At 40.6% G+C, this 18,578-nt stretch overlaps 1 protein-coding gene across 4 annotated transcripts; it reads left to right on the top strand.

Moving 5' to 3' along the window:
* Window positions 1-2,645: 2,645 nt before the first annotated feature.
* On the top strand, window positions 2,646-18,316 carry eif4ba (eukaryotic translation initiation factor 4Ba). Of its 4 annotated transcripts, XM_084730503.1 has the most exons (15): window positions 2,646-2,795; window positions 5,705-5,845; window positions 7,287-7,492; window positions 8,376-8,492; window positions 8,616-8,670; window positions 8,813-8,962; window positions 9,407-9,538; window positions 9,733-9,897; window positions 10,206-10,485; window positions 11,490-11,578; window positions 11,737-11,995; window positions 12,114-12,151; window positions 14,361-14,490; window positions 14,963-15,035; window positions 17,135-18,316. In XM_084730503.1, the coding sequence occupies exons 1-15, from the start codon at window positions 2,783-2,785 to the stop codon at window positions 17,210-17,212; spliced, it is 1,926 nt and encodes a 641-aa protein (XP_084586629.1). In that variant the 5' UTR covers window positions 2,646-2,782; the 3' UTR covers window positions 17,213-18,316. The 4 variants fall into 4 exon arrangements, with proteins under 4 accessions (XP_084586629.1, XP_084586637.1, XP_084586648.1 ...); XM_084730511.1 differs by lacking the exon at window positions 14,963-15,035; XM_084730522.1 differs by lacking the exon at window positions 14,361-14,490.
* The last annotated feature ends 262 nt before the right edge of the window (window positions 18,317-18,578 follow it).

Here is an 18,578-nt window from a genome sequence, read left to right on the forward strand (position 1 = left end):
ATGAACTGAATAGTTAGTGTCCAATGTTAATGTCGAACAAAAAAAGACCATGAATTAATTGCGTAACCTTTTTGGTCATTACCAGTATGGTCATTACCAGTAAGGTAGCACTCTTTTTGAGTGACTCACAGTCATCGCTCTCGAGCATTCTGATGACAACATGCTGACAAAAACATCTAGCAGATGGGGGGAATATTATTTTTTATTTTATTTCACTGTGCTTAAATATCATCAAATAACTAATCAAACTGATGACAAAAAATTACACTTAGATAAACATCATTGTACAAGACCCACCAAAAATGAATGAAACGATCTTTAGGAAAGTTTTATTTAATTTAGTTAGCGTGTAGTTTGAAGTTTGAGTTCGGCGCATGTGTTATCTTTTAACATGGGGAGGCAGGACTCATGGCTTGTACTGGTGCTCTCCACCGGGGGGCAACTGAAATGCTTTGGCTTCCCTTATGGGAACCTATGATTCTCTCCGTCTCTAATATATGCCCTTGATCATGCATAGTGACAGGAGAAATTTGTTGATGGTGGAGGAGACCAGCGAATCAAGAGGAAAGCCACGCAAGCAGAAGGAGAATGTGTTAACATAGCATGTAATGTCCACACAGGAAGGGGGGTGATTTGAACCCACAGTCCTTTCATTGTGAGGTGAAAGTACTAACCCTCAGAGTCATATTCACTGTCAAATACAAAATCAAAAATATGAACTTGCTGTTTAGATCTGATTTGGTCTCAATCAGCTTCCTGTTTATATCTTTGACAAACTGATGTATATGAAGAATGTAATTTGAAATACAGTGCAGACCTTTGTTCACTCAATGTTAATGCTCTAAACTCACTACTAACATCAACATTTGAATCATTCATTGCTATGAATGCCACTTTATACTTACATTTCAGAGGGAAAAAAAATATTTTTTTATTATTTCTCCACTGCATTCATTTGACATCTAGTTTGCAGATGAAGGTTGTACATTAAGGATAAATTCATAAAACATGACGCATTGTTAACTTCACAACAAAGTTGTAGAATCTGTCAGCACTAAAATGCTGTTCACATAGTAATGCATTAGTCCAGAGATATAATATATGATGTTATAACAGTGGTAAAGAGTGTCTTTAAATTACTTAATGTACAAATATATGAATATACCAAGATCTATGCGCTATAATTGATGACAGCTCTTATTTGTTCAAGCAGCACTTTTATAAGGAAAATTCTACACTTTTCACATTGAAGTCAAATCAGTGTTGATGGTAAATGAAGTCAATTTAAAAAATAAATTCTTCCAAGTGTGCTGTATTCACCCAGGAAAATTTCTTCCCTTGCTTGCAGAGCCATGCAGGCAGTAACTACATGTACCAGAACTGATTGCAAGTGAGCTTGTGATGCTCATGCCCATCATACCCCTAACCCCTATTGTTATTACTTTGTTTGCCAAAACATAGCATTAGGTGACAAAAACACTCATCTAGCAAGTCCTCTGGATACCAAGAGGCAGAGACTAAGAAATCCAAGCTGAAATAGCCTGTAGTGGTTCCTTAACAACATCACTGGATTCAGGAAGACCAACAGATTTTGCATTGCAGAAATTATTGCTATTATAAGACTACATTTACCATAAACATTGACTGGGCATCCTCATAAAAAGTGCAGAATTTTCTGTTTCAAGGTCCAAGTCAGTGTATTGACAGCTGAGTTCTACTTGTGTTTGAGTTGGCCGGGTGTGTGGGTGGAAACTGATTGCTACTGACTCTGAATGACCAGTGCAGGATGGCATTGCTCATATCTGGGATTTCAGGCTTCACTTTTGTACAGTGGGAGAAAGTAGAGACGCGGTGTCCATCTTTATTTATGTCTATGCATTGGTCCTTGCATTTGAATGGATGCAGCAGTCATCCAATAACTATTTTATGGAAACCCTTTCACATGGTTATATGTTCATATATCGTATTGATGTCAAATATGCATCATAATGTATGTAGGTTACCGAGGTCTGGGTTGAGCCTCATTCAAATCCCAGAATCATGACTGCATGTGCTATCATCCCTGACAGCTAAGCATGAATGTATAGGATACTTTTGAACTTGATTGTTCCTCCTAACTTAAATTCATAATAATGTTGACATACAGTATGACACAGTGAAGCATTTTTTCACCTGGGGACATGATAAGGAATTGACAACTGTAAGATTAGCTGGTTTCACTGAGACCAGACTGCTGGTGGGAGACTTGTGAATGTTATAAAGTGTGAACACTGTAAATAAAATGTATTTTAAATTGTAATCCTGCCAAATAGTTCAACGTTTTACAAAATTCAACTGCAATCTGATTACATCTTTTTTTTTCTTTAACTGTAATTACAGTTACCTTTTTTGAATGCGGATTATAAAATCACATTTCAAGTAATCTGTTACTCCCCAAACCTGTCAAATTATATGTGATAGTTTTGTTTTTCAAAAAAAAAGTCGGACTTAAGTCATGGGACTCATGAAGCAACTTTAATTATTTACTTGTTCACAATTTCAATACCCATTTTGGAGGTTAACAAAGAATATTATGCACATATGACAAGTGTAAGAGTTACAGATAGAGTTAGTTCAGTGACAGATGACTGAATAGAAGTAGTGAAAAGGAAATGTCAGTCATCATAGTCTAGCAGATGTGAGCAAAACAAGGGAGGAGGCAGGCCGTGAACGCCGATGCGCGCTCCCGATAATAAACCTCTGACGCCTCCATCCGGGAACTACTACGAACTCGCTCTCCAACATGGCGGCGTCAGGTGAGGTTTATGAGGGTGAACGATCTGGGTCGGTTGGGGGGAATTTCAGCGGGTTAAACCACGATATATTGAAACACGTTAAGTTTCAGGACTGTTAACGACTTGTGTTATTAGTTCGCGTCGTTGTCCGGCGCGTATATACCGGATGGTCGGTTGTTTTGGCCCGGTAAAGACGCAACTGCTGGAGGAAGGCGAATGAACGAAGCAACGGCTTGCACAATCTGAAATTTTTTAACCGACACGTTACATGCGGTCCTCTCCCGTGAAAAATGTAATCGCGGTGTTTGGGTTGTCTGCTCTTGAGTTTACACGGCGTTATATGTTTTGGACATTGTGTGACATGTTATGAAATGTGTGTGACTGCGTGCAGAGCTGGCACATTGTATGCCCATAGCGGGGCTCGCCGTGGCGCTCACAGGAGATCAGCATCGGGCGCAAGCGCGTTTCGTGGAGGAGGGGTTGGGCCGAGGAGTCCGGGCAGCCCGAGGAGGCTCCCCACGTGTGCAGCCTGGCTCCCTGCTATCGGTGTTTGATGGAGCGGGGCAGCTGGGCCTGTTGGGTCGCATCCTAAACACTTGGCCTAGCAGCTTCACAACTTTTAGCCGTCCCATCCGGCCGGCCGAGTCTTGCGCCGGTGATGGCGCACTTGGATCGTGGCGCTGCGACGTGCGCTAGGCCCTAAAACCTAGCCAGCTAAGCAAGGATACTTCCCCCGTCAGCAGTCCTGTGCTGACTAAGCCCGCATCGGCATAAAGACAAAAGCGACCTGCGTAGATAGCAAACAAACAACCTACCACTCTTTGCCTCACAGCTGTTATGATACAGTAGCTTTAGCAGAAGTCAATACTCCCAAAAGTTAACGTTAGATAGCTCCCAGCAAGCTAATGTCATGTGCTAGGAAAGCTAATAAACCGTCAGTCAGTATATGTTTTTAGGTTTCAAAGGGTACAAGAAGTCAAGGCCAGTTAATTTGGCCTGTCAGTAGTAAACAATGACTGAGCATTGTGTACCGGGGATAGTTTTAAACCGTGTGTGTTGCTCTGTGCACGTGTGTACGTTTTGTAACGATGTGTGTAAAGAATGTCCTGACAGCTGTGATTTTCACAATAAAGCTCACAGCCAGCTTTGTCGCTCCCCTTTTCTCTGCCTCAGACCAAAACAAACCAGACCTGCTCTGTGAGGTGAGCTGTGTTAACCAGTCGGTAGCGGTTTGCCACACAAACAGTCAGCACGAGGAATGTTCTATAATGAATATACACGCCTGTTGATTCACACTCCAAGGTGCATTCCTTGAAAATGCAGCAGACAGGCAGCGCAGTGGCTTGAACAAGCCACAGTTATTGCACTTTGCTCCAGGGGTGTTTTCACACCTGTATCTGGGTTAATTTGGTCTGGGAAAAAATAGAAGCATTGTTGCATTTTAGTCCTGGTCCATATTGACGTTTTTTACAAACAAACAAAGCAGAGTAAACATGAATGATTACAGGCTGACAGGTAGTTTGCTGATTGGACAGTTTTGGTAACTGTCATCCTCCTCATCAGTGCATCATCAGGACTCATGTGATGAAATCAAATTCCAGTGACTGACAGAAGTTTCTGCAGCACTGTAATGCTTTTGATGTGTATATTTATTTTCTTTGCTGCCACAAAGAAATAACTGATTATAAGCATTATTAGTATTACTTGACCATAGCATGGCCATTATGAATCATGACTAACAGGTAGAGACAGGCCAAAAAGGAGGTGTCTTGCAGAGTAATGATTTCAGGACTTAATGAACTGACAAAGTATACACCATATAAGCACAGCAGTTTTAACAGCTTTTAACTTGTTAATCAGGGAAAATATGTCTGTGCTAATGTGCATATGTTTTGCAATGGTTATTAACTGATTTGTTTGGATATACATAGCCTTTACATGGCCTATAATAAGTTTGCTTCCTGAACAGATTTCACAAGAAGCAGATAAATTTATTTGTAACTAAGCTTTTGAAACCATGCTAAAAATCATATTTCTGCTATCAGAAAATCCTTTAGTTGTTTTCACATCACAAGAAATTGCAGTGAGTCCACTTGGAACTGGACAGAGTTCCACCTTTTAAAACAGTCTCTGAATGGTTTGGTCTACCCCTGGGATCAATTGAAAGCTTTTACACCAACCCAAAGAAACTGTACCAACCAGCAAATTGACCATGGTCCTAACAAAATTAGGTGTGAAGCACCTTTGGAGTCTTTTCTGTCCTGCTGTGCTGTGACAGTTGGGACATGCAGACCACTCCCTGTGCGATTACTTTCCACCAGGAAAATAAGTCAGTATTTTTGTTATCACTCACACATTGCAGCAGTCCCCTTATCTGGCTTGGCTGGACACAGTGGACAACGTCTCACAAATAGTGTTTGTCATGCAGAGATGCAGCTGCCCACATGAGTGGAGAGACACACAAACAAGGCTGTTGTGTTGGGGTTGAAGAATGAATCTTTAAGTCACACAGCATTTCACTGCTTTAATAACTACATTTTGCAAAACTTCACTGGTAAATGTTCAGAGTAATAGTTGAAATGTAATATAAACGAGTGAAGCCATACTGACATCACTTTTGACACTGTAATTATATTTTTTTACACACCACCTGTAACATCTGGTGCTTTTCCCAAACTGTGTGTGTGTGTGGGGGGGGGGGGGGGGGGATCCTTTGCCATATGTAGTTTAAAAAAAAAAAAAACATGTTAAATTTATTAAATAAAGGTTCATTTTCTTATCATTAATGGATATTTTAAAATAAAGAAAAGAGTGGGGTGTGGCTAAAGGCTTTAAAGAGTTCCTTAACAGATATCAAATGGGCAACAAACCCCTGCCCCAGCATTTTTCTCCCATGGCTGACTGTGTACTCTTGTTCATCTCCCTTTTAGCTAAGAAGAAGAATAAGAAGGGGAAGACCCTTACCCTAACTGACTTCCTGGCAGAGGACAGTGGAGGCAGCAGCATGGCCCCCAGCTACCCGACCAAGTCCACTAGCTGGGCTGATGAGACTGACGACCTGGACGGCGATGGTGAGCACCCACTGAAATACAGTCTCTATCTTGCATTCTTTGCATCTGTCACAGTAAAATCAATATCATCATCTCTACTGACTCAGGTTATCTCTTAGTTGAGTGGGGAGAAATGAAAATGTGTTGAAGAAGGCAGTCAAACTGGTAATGCCATCAACATTTGGTTGGATGTAGATTGGTATCTGCCTTTTTCCCAGGTTTTTTAAGGTATACAGCAGTAAAAGGTCACACAGATTTATGAACTATGTAGAGGCAGTTGACATCGGTTTTTTGATTTAATATTGCTGTGAAGTGTCTACTTATATGAAGATGATACTTTCTTCTTCTAAACATAAACTATGCCCTTTAAATGCACGTTGTCTAAGATAGATAGTCTATAAACATGCCACATCAAGTGTAACAAAGTAAAGAAATACACTTGCACATTACAAATGATGACATTACTACATTTTGCAGAAACTGTTGGGCCTGCACTGCTGTTTGAGCTCCATGTCTCAACTTTAAGCCTACAATTACACTATTTTCCAATTGTTTTGAAAGGAATCAACCAACTCAATTGAACAAGGTTGGGATGGCCATTTTGAATATTAAATGACAATTTGGATAGTGAGGATTGAAACCTGCGATATTCAATTAATCATCAAAACTCCATGTTATAAACTGCATGATAGGGTTAGTCAAATAAATTCATTTTTTCTGTTATCAGCTATGAGATTTTGCTCTCTGGATGCAGGTTCTCTGCCAATTCATTATGTGGCTTCTACAATGTTGTCATACTCATGATACATCTAGTCCACACATGGTTTTGTCAGATTTCTGGTGCTGAACCTCACAATTATGATTCATGAACAGATTACTCAATATGTATTCTGTGGTCCCTCTCTTGCTAAAGCAACACATCATGTGATCACACGATGTGTAGCTACTAAACCTGAGAGAAAATCATACAAAATTGTGCCAAAGAGTACTTGCATGACATTTCTGGATAATTTAATTTCTGATACTTAATATCTTTTACTCAGAAATCACAAAAAACCCCTCCAAGGCAGTTTCTTAAAACAATTGAAGTGTCACAGCATGGCAGTAAAGGCACTTTATTGGTTTTAGACCTTAAAATAAACAAATGTTTCAGCATCAAGCCTTTGGTAGCCCTCTTTTTGCTTTCCACTTAATGTTTTTCATTTTTATCAAGTTAAATTTGTTATGATGTGTATCTAAAGGATTTCCAGTCAGCTGTATCTATTCGTCACACTCAGTCATTTTGAAGTTTGGCATTTGCCTTGTTGTATTGTCTTTATGTATTCGGATGCTGATCTGTGAAATAATACAAAGTCTTTTTTGGAATGTTGCCTGTGACAGAAAAGAAGAACTGAACTGTCAGAGAAACTGAAACAAAGTTTTAGGTTAGTTTGTGAAAATTTTCCTCTTCTTATCTCCCCAGTCTCCACTTCATGGCACACGGAGGAGGATAGCTACCGGGCACCGCCCATTGACCGCTCCATCCTACCCACAGCGCCTAGATCGGCTCGTGAACCCAATATCGACCGGTCTCGACTGCCCCGCAGCCCGCCATACACGGCCTTCCTGGGGAACCTGCCCTATGATGTCACTGAGGACTCGATCAAAGACTTCTTCCGCGGCTTGGCAGTAGGTGTAGCAAGCAGACATATGCAGTGTAGGGCATATAATGTGTAGCACATGGTGGTCGCAACTAGTGCAACACTTTGTTTCACAAGGCGACTCAACCAGTGGACCTTAAGTGACACGTTCAGTCTTTACTTCTCTATACAGCAGCTGTGAACACTTAACTCAACTGAACAGCTTATCAGGCTTGTCAGCATTCAAACACATATGTAATTTAAATATTTATTTTTTAAGTATTTTAGTTTACCCTGTCCTACCCAGCCCTCAGGCCTGTTATAGCTCACACACTGCAGGGCCACTGAGTTTGTTCAGCAATAAAAACACGACACACTTGTTTACCTTGTTTCTTTTCTCCCCCCTTTGTATCTATAGACATATAGTTAAATAGGCTCCTGAACGGGCTTTTTCAAACTGTTTGTCATATTGGATGAGCATCAAAGGAGTACTTCAAATGATGTTCTTATGTCAGTTTCCTCATGTAGCCAGGAATGTTGGAGAAAAAAAATCTTTTACACATGACAGAGCTTCCAAAAACCAAGCTGTGTGAGAGTGCTGTTTTGGAAACAGTTTGAGGGTCATAAAACGCCTTCAAACCACTCATTCATTTCTGAATCTTAGTGCATCAGAAACATTCACATACCATTTGAAACATTGCTGAAAATATATACAGCTCTTAACTGATCGTCACACCAAGTGAACTTTTTATCAAGGGAAGGGTCAGAAATTGATGACAAAAATTTTCATCTGGAATTTCCTCCGTCACCAATTCAACCAGTTTCTTCCATATTTTTCATTTGTGTACTGCTGTTTCTCCTGACCTTGTTTAGGTGAAGTGTACAGCTCTGCATTCTTTAAGACATCATTCTGTCACTGTCTTCATCTCCAGATCAGTGCAGTGCGCCTGCCTCGAGAGCCCAGTAACCCAGAGAGGCTGAAGGGCTTTGGCTACGCTGAATTTGACGATGTGGATTCCCTCCTGAGGGCTCTTAGTCTTAATGAAGAGGTGAGAGGAACCAATAAGACTTTGGTTTTATCACCCTCAATTCATAAATGAAAGATAGTCAGGTTCTTTCAATATACAGGAGAATTTCTAATTATTTGCCCCCCCGTTTGTTCATGCCAACAGAACCTTGGAAATCGAAGGATTCGTGTGGATATTGCAGACCAGTCTAACGATAAAGGTACATTGCAAGGTTTTTTTGTTTTGGTTTTTTTTTCTTTATTGTTTTTAGCTGTGGCCTCTGGGACTCTGAAGTAGGTCCTTCAGCCTTCATATTCTTAAACTACACTTAACGTCTCCTCTGTGTTTTCCTCACAACCCAGAGAGAGACAATGACAGATCTATGGGAGGCCGAGACAGGGGCGGACGGATGTCGGACATGGGTCCTGACAAGACAGACACTGACTGGAGGGCTCGGCCCAGTGTAGACGCCGACGATGGACCTCACAGGAGAGATGATGCCTTCGGAGAGAGTGAGTCAGAGTGGGCTTAGTTCATGCTCTTTTCATCCTTGAGCCCAGGATAATCCTGTAAACAGTTTTGATAGAATGGTCCTATTTTTTAATATCACTAGTGTCAGTCCCAATCTAACTAGGCTTTTCAGTTGTAAAAACATACTTAAGCACTGTATATGTGTGTATCTTTTTTCATATTTTTCCATATATATTTAAATGTTTCCTGTATTGTGCAACTTGTTAATTACTGCTCTGAGTGCCTCTGCAATTTCATCTCGGGGGCAAACGAAGTGATTTGAATCAAATTTTAAAAAGTGCAATCTATATTAATTCTTTATCCAAAATGTTTACTCAACTGAAAATGTGGCATGTCCACCTTATAGACTGAACAGCCAGACCAACAGGTCACCAGCAGATGACTTTCATATGTGAAACATTGTTATTCCGTGACATTTCTTGCAGGATCACGGGATCGTTATGAGTCGGATCGTTACAGAGATGGGCCAAGACGGGACAATGACCGCTACGACGGAGGAAGAGACCGCTACCGGGATCGCTATGACGACAGGGACCGCAGAGACTATGACAGAGGAGGTCTGTCATTCTGCATGTACTTCTCTTGGACCCTGGGTTGCCATTTTGATTCACCTAGCTGCGTCATTTGGCTTCCTGATTATAAAAGCCCGAAAGTGTTCCTTAACATGCCTGATTTCCTTGCTGCAACCTTTTATACGCTTTCCATCTTTATTTTCATCTTATACCTGTTTTCTCTCCTGCTTTCCTTCTAGGTTATGACTCCCGTGGTGGTGGTGGAGGTCGCCGGGCCTTTGGCAGTGGTTTCCGTCGTGATTATGATGACAGTCGGGGTAGCAGTGATCGTTATGGGGACCGGGATCGTTATGGTGACCGTGAAGACCGGTACGAAAGACGGGATGAGAGGCGTGAGGAGAGAGGTCAGTGTTCAATATATAAATACACTGTGTATTAACTTGTCATCTCAAATAAAGTTAATTGAATGTTGGTGACTGTTTGAGTCACATTTGGCAGAAAGTTTGGTTTATTCACCATAAACTCATTTAATAAAATGTAAATGAAAGTAATATTTAAAGTTACAAATTATGTTGACATAATTTCACTCATTAGGATCTGTTTTGAAGCTGGTTTGTTTTTTGTCAAAACGTAGAGTTTGACACCATGTTTAGCTGTTTACAGCCACAGACCTCCGTATTAATATCATTCTCCTCACATGTTCTCACACCAGCTCCTCAGCAGAGACCCAAGTTGAACCTGAAGCCCCGCAGTGTGCCCAAGGAGGAGGAAGGTAGTGGCGGCGGCGGTGGTGGTGGCGGCGGCGGTACCTCCCCAGCTGCAGCTCCGAGCTCCAGCAGCAGGGCCTCATCCATCTTTGGTGCTGCCAAGCCAGTTGACACGGCAGCCAGGGAGAGGGAGGTGGAGGAGAGGCTAAAGAAGCAAGAAGAGAGGCTGCAGAGGCAGCTGGAAGAGGACAAAGGCCGGGGACCTGACAGAAAGATGCGAGACAGGTCAGGGGTTGACACATGGATGGTTATTACATAATCCTTGCTGAGTCCAAAGTACAGATTTTTAAGGGTCCAGTGTGTACAGTGTATGGGGGATTTATTTGAAGAATGTAATGTTAATAAGCCTTTTTTTTATAATCAGCTGAAAATAAGGGTTATGTTTTTGTTACTTTAGAATGAGCTGTTTATATGTACAGAGGGCCTTCTTCCACGGTGGTCGCCACATTTGTGCAGTAGCATGAATAGAATGGACAAACCAAACACTAGCTCTAGATAGGGACTTTCACTTTTTTCACAAGCTTCACAGGCACTGTAGGTTCTACAGGCCTATTCTCACTTTTTTTTAAAGGGCTAGATTTGAAAAAAGTACAGTGCCAAGAGGCCAGATGTTTACATTTCTTGTGGCACACCTGTAAGGTTGAATGTGCAGAACAATGCATATGTTTTTTCTCCACTTTATTAGTTTTCACAATTTGAAAAGAAACATTATGGACAAAAATACATGAAACAGGAAGTAGCAGAAGAAATATTTTGTTTTAATAAACACATTGTCACGTGTAGCATCTTTTTTAATTCAGTTTCATTAACTTAAATATCCTGAGTTAACTCTTTAAAATGAGTGTCTGCTTAACAATGAGGTGGAGGAGAGCAATGAATGTGCTTGTTTGCCTCCTAATGTAAAAAGTAATAAACTTAGAAAAATATTGTTTTAATAAACACAATAGGCTGGATTTATGTCATTAAAGGGCCCAATCCAATTTTTTGGGCCTGTCCCTACATACATGGAAGGGGAGGGTGACACAAGGTGTTTGCATTGCTAGATGCCACTAAATCCTATGTGCCAGACCTGTACATAGTCCCTATTTTGAGAGTAGTTCATATTATTTATGCTTATGCTTACATTTTAGTTTTTTGTAAGAATGCTGCAAACTCGGATCTGTGGACTTCTTTCATCCCACTGAAGTTTGCAGGCTTGTGTAAACTTTTTTTTGTTTGTTTGTTTTCAGGGATCCAAGCTGGCGCAATGAGGAATCTCATACTCAGCGATCTCGCACAGGAAGTGAGTCTTCACAGCAAGGAAGCACTTCTGGAAGAGGTGAGATACTCCGAAATACAATCCTTCTGCACCATGAGTGAGAAAAATAAGCTTTAATAACCAAGACAAACTTAAACATTGTGAATATCTCAAGTGGGAAAAACAGTGAAAAATGATGAAACGGTAGGAATCAACTTGCCCCTCTTTGTATCCACCAGGGTCCCGGTGTCGAGATAGCGAGCGCTCTGGGGAGAATGAGGTTTTCCATGGGAGAGAAGGTGAGCCCTCCTCCCCTGGGGCCTCCCATCCCCCCTCCAACAGCTCCTCTAAGGAGCCCCTGAAGGTGATGCCTGCACCTCCTCCCAAGGAGAATGCCTGGGCCAAGAGAAGTGCAGCCAGCACAGGCTCAAGCGATGGTGACGGACGAATTCCAGTCTCTCCTGTCTCCCCGAGTGGCTCAGCTCCTCCCAAACTCAGGTGAGAAGACAAGTGGGACATACAGTCTGTGAGGAAACCTTTCAAGAACATACCGCTCAGAGACATTTTCGTGTGTTTTGTGTACGTTTCCCTGAATGTTCTTACTTTGTCTTTTTAGTTCCCCAAGTTCTGCAGATGAAAGAGGATCTGGAAAAGGTAAGGCCTGCTGATAAGTGCTAGGCACAAACCAAACTTCAGTGTAGACTGGAAAAAAATTTTAAAAAAAACTTGCATACATCCACAAAAATATATAATAATGGACAGTTTGGATTGAACAAAGTCAGTTGACTCAAAGTCAGCAGCCACCTTAGCAACCCTTGGAGACTAAAGATTTACACACAAGAAAACAAAACTGATGAATAGAAGAAAATGAGACATCTTTGCTGTTTACTCTAGTGAAGCAAAAATGCAAACTTTGGGGCTGGACGAAGGGCCGTGTTATCTTAATCAAAGCAGTTTGTCCACTGCATGGTGCTGTTTAAAGACATCTCACACTCCCATAAGGCTCGGCTCTACACTGTCAGATTAGACTCGGCTTTCATCAGCTTTGACTGTTCTTCGACTCATCTGTGCTTTGAGCCAAAACCTAATGTTAGCATGTTGACATTAGGGGCTGTGTATTGGCAAGAAAACAATATTTACCACGATACAAGGGTTACAATTCAGTATATTGTTGAAGTAAGGTGATATTGCTTTTTTAAATCTAATCGAAGAAAACTGTCACACCACCTTATGTTTAAAATCTGAGTTAAATATTACTTTTTGAAATTTTTAACTTATTTTTTTAATGCAATTCAAACAGTGAAGACAGATAACGCTGTTATATAGCTGTAGGGCTTTAAACAACATAAAATGAGCTACTGCCACAAATCTTTTCATGAATTGCGATGCTGTTTTTTGAGAATCGATTTAGTATCACAAAACATAATATCATGATACTCAAGTGCATAAGTATTTTCTTAAACTCCTAGGTAACATTCATGTCCACAGCTGTTGGATCTAAACCTGCTAACATTTAGTAAGGTGACACTGTAATGTTAGCATATCAAACAATGTCAAACTATAGATGACAGGAAACAAAGTCATTAGTTTTTGTCAGGGCAAAATTCATTCAATTTTGAGCACAACAGAGTTCTTAGGATTCATCTCCTGAGGTCCATGGGGTCCCTTTAACCATTTTTTTTTGAGATAATTAACTCTGTACCTTGCAAGTGTTTGACTTAAGAACCAACTTGCTCTGCCATCTCTAGCCTGGCTAAACAGTTCTCTGCTCAACCAGTGTAGATTATTTTAAAACATCTAACAGCCCCCATATGACTTTTCATTTTGGACTGAGGTCCAAAATGTACACAGTGTCTGTGTGTTCTTCCTTGATGGTTGTTGACTTGTTTGACAGCTTCAGTTAAGTGTTGAGTTCATATAAAATTGACTTGAAAAGTGTGTGTGGTCCAGAAAAGGTGACTGAGGTTTGTATGGAAACGGGGATCTGAGCTTTTTAATTCATTCAGTAAAGACTTTAAAAGGTGAACATTCACTATACAGACAGGAAGTCAAGTTGTCATCGTACATATGCAGTTTTATTACATAAGTTAGATTAAAGAATTCCAGTGTTTTCCACTGAGACTTGCTTACTTATATAAGGAGATGTAAGAGCAGCTGTTATCCTTAGTTTTCACATTACTTCACATCTGTATCACAATGGACATAATCGGCAAAGCAAGAACATGTTTGATGGTCTGACAGTCATGAGCTCATCTTCCCGTGGAGAGTATTCATTACAAGGGGAGCACAAAAATATGCCTCATTAGTCTGCATTGTTATACAAATAAAGGAACAAAAAGTGAAATCTCAAGTTCAGACTCAATCAATCTGGCTAGTTGTGAAAACACTGAATATCAACATTAGCTGCAGTGTTGTGGTAGAATAGGGCTTGTGATTTTTTTTTTAATTGTTTTGGAAACTTTTGGCAGTACTTTAAGGTAATATCCAGGGTCCAAAATGAGCACAAGCCTCCAGCCAAATGTGGGCAAATCATGTGAGTGGATGGTTGATTTGTTTCTCATACTAGCCAGAAAACTATTGAGCAGCTAATAAAAACATTTGGACATTCACTATCCATTTGACTGATGGACAGAAAGGCTTATTTTGAACCCTGTCAGTATCAAATTTAAATTAAATGAGTTCCACTGTACAAGGTCAGCTTGCATTCAAGCAGTTGTGCACCTCTCATTTGGCCCTCCATCAGTGACTAACACGTTTTGAATCCAACTCATTGGCTCTTGATGCTGCAGTGTGTTGTGAGTGTAGTCTACTGTATGAAGTCCAACAACCTCCCTTCACTCGACTGTCTGGCTTCTTCTTTAAGATGAGAACAAGGCTGACGGTGTGCGTCGGGACCGGGGGCCCCCACGGGCAAGAGGGGGGCCTGCAGGGCCTGGAGCAGGGCGGGGCCGAGGAGAGGGGCCCAACAGAGACCGAAGAAAGGAGGCAGACAGGTCAGCCATCCAAAGCTAGCAACTCAAAAAGTTGTTAATGAGACAGGGAGGACATTGACTGGGCATCTGTAAAGAGTGGCCTATGCTCAGTTACACAACTGATAACGCAGTCATTGTTCCTAGTGTTGTGGACACTGAGAACACATGGCCGCCAGGATTTCTGGTGTGCATATGTAATGCTTTACCTTTTCTATATGAAATGGTTACGATCTCCATGATGTAGCACAGGAAATGATCCATTTCAGTGCTAAAACATGAACAGTACAACAGAAATTTGGAACATTTCTGAATTTTATTTGATGTTGTATTCCAAAAAATGAGGACTGAGCACAGCGTGAACTAGGTGCCAAGCAGCTTTGAGATGATGCTCCTTTAGCTTGTCTTTCTAGCTGTGTGTTTATGGATTCACAGCAACTTTCCAGTGCTAAGCTCTGCTGATAGATTTTAATCTCAGTGTTAATTGTGATTGTAGAAAGGATAACAGAAGAGACCGAGACTCCAGACCACCCCCAGAGCCAAAGAAATTTGAAGAAACCCCAACCCCCGTAAGTCTTCACTGCCAAGGTTTAGTCAGACTCTGATGTCACCAAAATTTACTCCTCGTTTAAAGCGACAGTACACCCCAAAATCAAAAATATATACTTTCCCTCTTACCTGTAGTGCTATTGTCCATCTAGATTGTTTTTGTGTGAGTTGACAAGTTTTGGAGATATAGAGATGTCTGCCTTCTCTCGAATATAATGGAACTAGATAGTACTCTGCTTGTGGTGCTCAATGTGCCAAAACCTACATTTTAGAAGCACAACAGCAGGGTCTCTTTGCAGAAATCATGGCCTGGTTACTCAAGATAATCCACATACCTGTTGTGAGCAGTTTCATGTGGGAACTATTTTCTTTCAACCAAAATACACCTGCCAACAGTATGACCACGTGGCAAGCTGAGTGGTGCTGACATTACAGCTTAGCCAAGGAGAATGCTGAGACAGTGTACAAACCTCAGTTCATAGAAAGTTTAGATGCTGTGTACAATTATAAATAAAAACTTAATGCAGTGATTTATCATTTTCATTCAGTTATGCACAATACAAAGACGAGATGTGTAATATTCAAACTGATCAATCTATTGTTTTTTGTAAATACATACTCATTCATTTGACAGCAACATATTCCAAAAATATTGTGCAGGGACATGTGATACATCACTTTTTCTTTTAGCAACTCAGTAAGCATTTGGGCACTGGGGACACTAATCACTGAAGTTTCAAAAGGGAAATTCTTGCTCATTCTTGCTTGATATACAACTTCAGATGCTCAACAGTCTGGGGTCTCTTGTTGTATTTTGCACCACGCTGTTGTTACACATGCAGAATGTGTCTTGGCATTGTCTTGCTGAAGTAAGTGGAGATGTCCCTGAAAAAGACGATGTCTGGATGGCAGCATATGTTGCTCCAAAACCTCTACGGACCTTTCAGCATTAATGGGGCCTTCACAGATGTGACAATTACCCGTGATGCCATGGACACTAACACACCCCCATACCATCACTGATGCGCTTTTGAAGTTGGTGTTGGTACCAGTCTGGATGGTCCTTTTCCTCTTTGGCCCAGAGAACACAACATCCATGATTTCCTAAAACAATCTGAAATGTGGACTCGTCAGATCACAGCACACTTTTCCACTCTCCTTCAGTCGATCTCTGATGAGCTTGGTCCCAGAGGAGTCTGCTTTCTCTTTGCATGGTAGAGTCTTAACTTTCATTCATAGATGTGGCGACGAACTGACAACAGTCTTTGAAAGTGTTCCTGAGCCCGTGTTGTATCCTACCAATCATTTTAAATGCAATGCTGTCTGCAGGATCCAAATTTATAGGCATTCGGTGTTGGTTTTTGGCGTCGCCCCCTTTCGGATTCTCTGACTTTTGTTTAATGATATTATAGATTGTAGATGGTGGAACCCCTACATTCCTCAAAGGTTTGTGTTCAGAAACATTGTTCTTGAACTGTTGGACTACTTGCCCACACTGTTTCAAAAAATTGTTAACCTCAACCCACCCATGAAGAACTGAGTGTTTCAAGGACGCCTCTGTAATAACTAATCATGACACTGATCTGTTACCAGTTAACTTGTTTACCTGTGGAATATCCCAAATAGGTGTTTCCCAGTCTTATGTTGCACCTATTTACAAAAAAACAATATTTGAACATTAAATATCTTGTCTTTGTACTGTATTCAGCTGAGAGTTGAAAAAGACTAGCAAATCATTGCATTCTGTTTTTATTTATCTTTTCCAAAGGGCCCCAACTTTTGTGGAATTGGGAGTTTGTACATATCGTGCTGTCATGAGCACATCAAGCTTCTCATCCATGACTAAACACTTGATTCCTTGTGCACAGTGACTCAGTTGGCGAGTGAAGGAGGAAAAATATGTGCTTTTGATTTTGGGTTGAACATTGCATTAAGGGTCTCCTTTATCAGCCTTCCCTTATACATTATAGTTTTTAAAAACATCCTTAAAAAAAAAAAAACTACATCCCTAATGATTAATGCTCCTCAAGAAAGTTGACATTTTTCTTGTATACGCTCTTATTTGTTTAGCAGCCAAAGCTACTGAACTGATCCAGTCTCGTGTTTTTTCCCTTTTCAGAAGTTCAGCTCAGCCAGTAAGTACGCCGCTTTGCTAATGGATGGAGAGCAAGGAGACGACGCGGAGGACGTAGAATAGAGCGAAAATAACAAGACGAGAGGCCTGAAAGTGCAAGATGAGGAGGAAACGACGAACGCAGACAAAAAAATAATCTCACATAGCTTATGAAAAAACTCCTCACATGGAAGAGGCTCCTGGGAGGACATCACTCCCTCCCTCCCTTCTTTCCTCCTACAAACCTGTCCTTTACTTTTCCCACCCACCTCCCCTGCCCCAGCCCACCTCCAAGACTATTCAGGTTCTAAAGAATAGTCACATACTGGACTTGTTTTAAATGGAAAAAAGGAGTAGCTGACATATGGCAAAGTGATGGATAACATTGAATTAATTGTAATAAATAAATGAAAAAGTGGGGAAAAAAGAATTTGTATATTTGTGATAAGAGATCACAGGTGTGGTGAGGTTGGATTATATGACAGAAGATGTAGATTACTGAGTGGAACCTGTTTTTTTTTTTTTTTTAAATCAACTTCTGACTGATTGACTTGCATAATTCCTAGAGTAAATGCATAGCTATTAATTATATGCCCTTTTTATTCATTAGAAAATAATTTGGTTTATAGAATTAATTTAAATCAAGCTCTTCAAATTTGTTTAAGAAAAGTAGTCAAGAAAATCCTGTCTTCCAATATTAACAGTCATGAATACTGAGACTGGTTACTAATTTGAAAAACATTTGTAAATCATGTGTGCACCATTCAGAAAATCATTGATTTTGAAACTAATTCTCACAGTATTATGAGAGAAGACTGTGATACAGTAGACTACATTATTGCAGGAGTGACTTATTCGTCTAGACTGAAAGAAAAACAGCCACCACACGATTCTCCCTGAGAGAATCATTTGAGAGCCATTTCCTTCATATCCAATCACTGTACAGATGTCTCTATTCTACACCTTCTGATGAAATAATCAAACCAATTAAAGGCTCATCATGTTCGTGTCCAGTCGTCCTAAAGATTTTCCACAGCTGTCTAGATTATTCACTCTTCCTGAAGCGAGGAATACAAATATTTGGGGAAAGTCTGGAGTTGCCTATAAGTAGGGTGTGAGGATTTCCATGAGATAACATGAACCTGTCTTCCAATTTGCAATAAATTGGGGTCATTATGTACATTCAAATAGTATGTGGTCATTGTACATGGATGCAGTACTGGAAGGATTTAAGGCCGAGGGTAAAAGTGTAAACTGCACATTTAAAGCAGATTTGATGCATGTCTCCAGTAGGTTAAAGTTTACAGATGAACTTAACTGTCAAACAGCTCCTCTTTGTTGCTTATATTAACCCGACCAGGTCCTCTACACTTTTCTGACAGTGTTGGCATTTTAAATTAACCATGAAAGTCACAGGAGGCAGGTTGCGTCATCAAATGCATCACTTTTG

The sequence above is a fragment of the Lutjanus erythropterus genome, chromosome 2, assembly GCF_056507025.1.
Source record: "Lutjanus erythropterus isolate fLutEry1 chromosome 2, fLutEry1.hap2, whole genome shotgun sequence".
Classification (NCBI taxonomy): Eukaryota; Metazoa; Chordata; class Actinopteri; order Lutjaniformes; family Lutjanidae; genus Lutjanus; species Lutjanus erythropterus.

What these genes read in the sequence shown, in the direction of transcription:
- eif4ba (XM_084730503.1), top strand. An exon ending in ACTTCTTCCGCGGCTTGGCA is followed by an intron (nt 7,493 to 8,375) that starts GTAGGTGTAGCA and finishes CTTCATCTCCAG; the next exon opens with ATCAGTGCAGTGCGCCTGCC. An exon ending in TCAGCTCCTCCCAAACTCAG is followed by an intron (nt 11,996 to 12,113) that starts GTGAGAAGACAA and finishes TTGTCTTTTTAG; the next exon opens with TTCCCCAAGTTCTGCAGATG.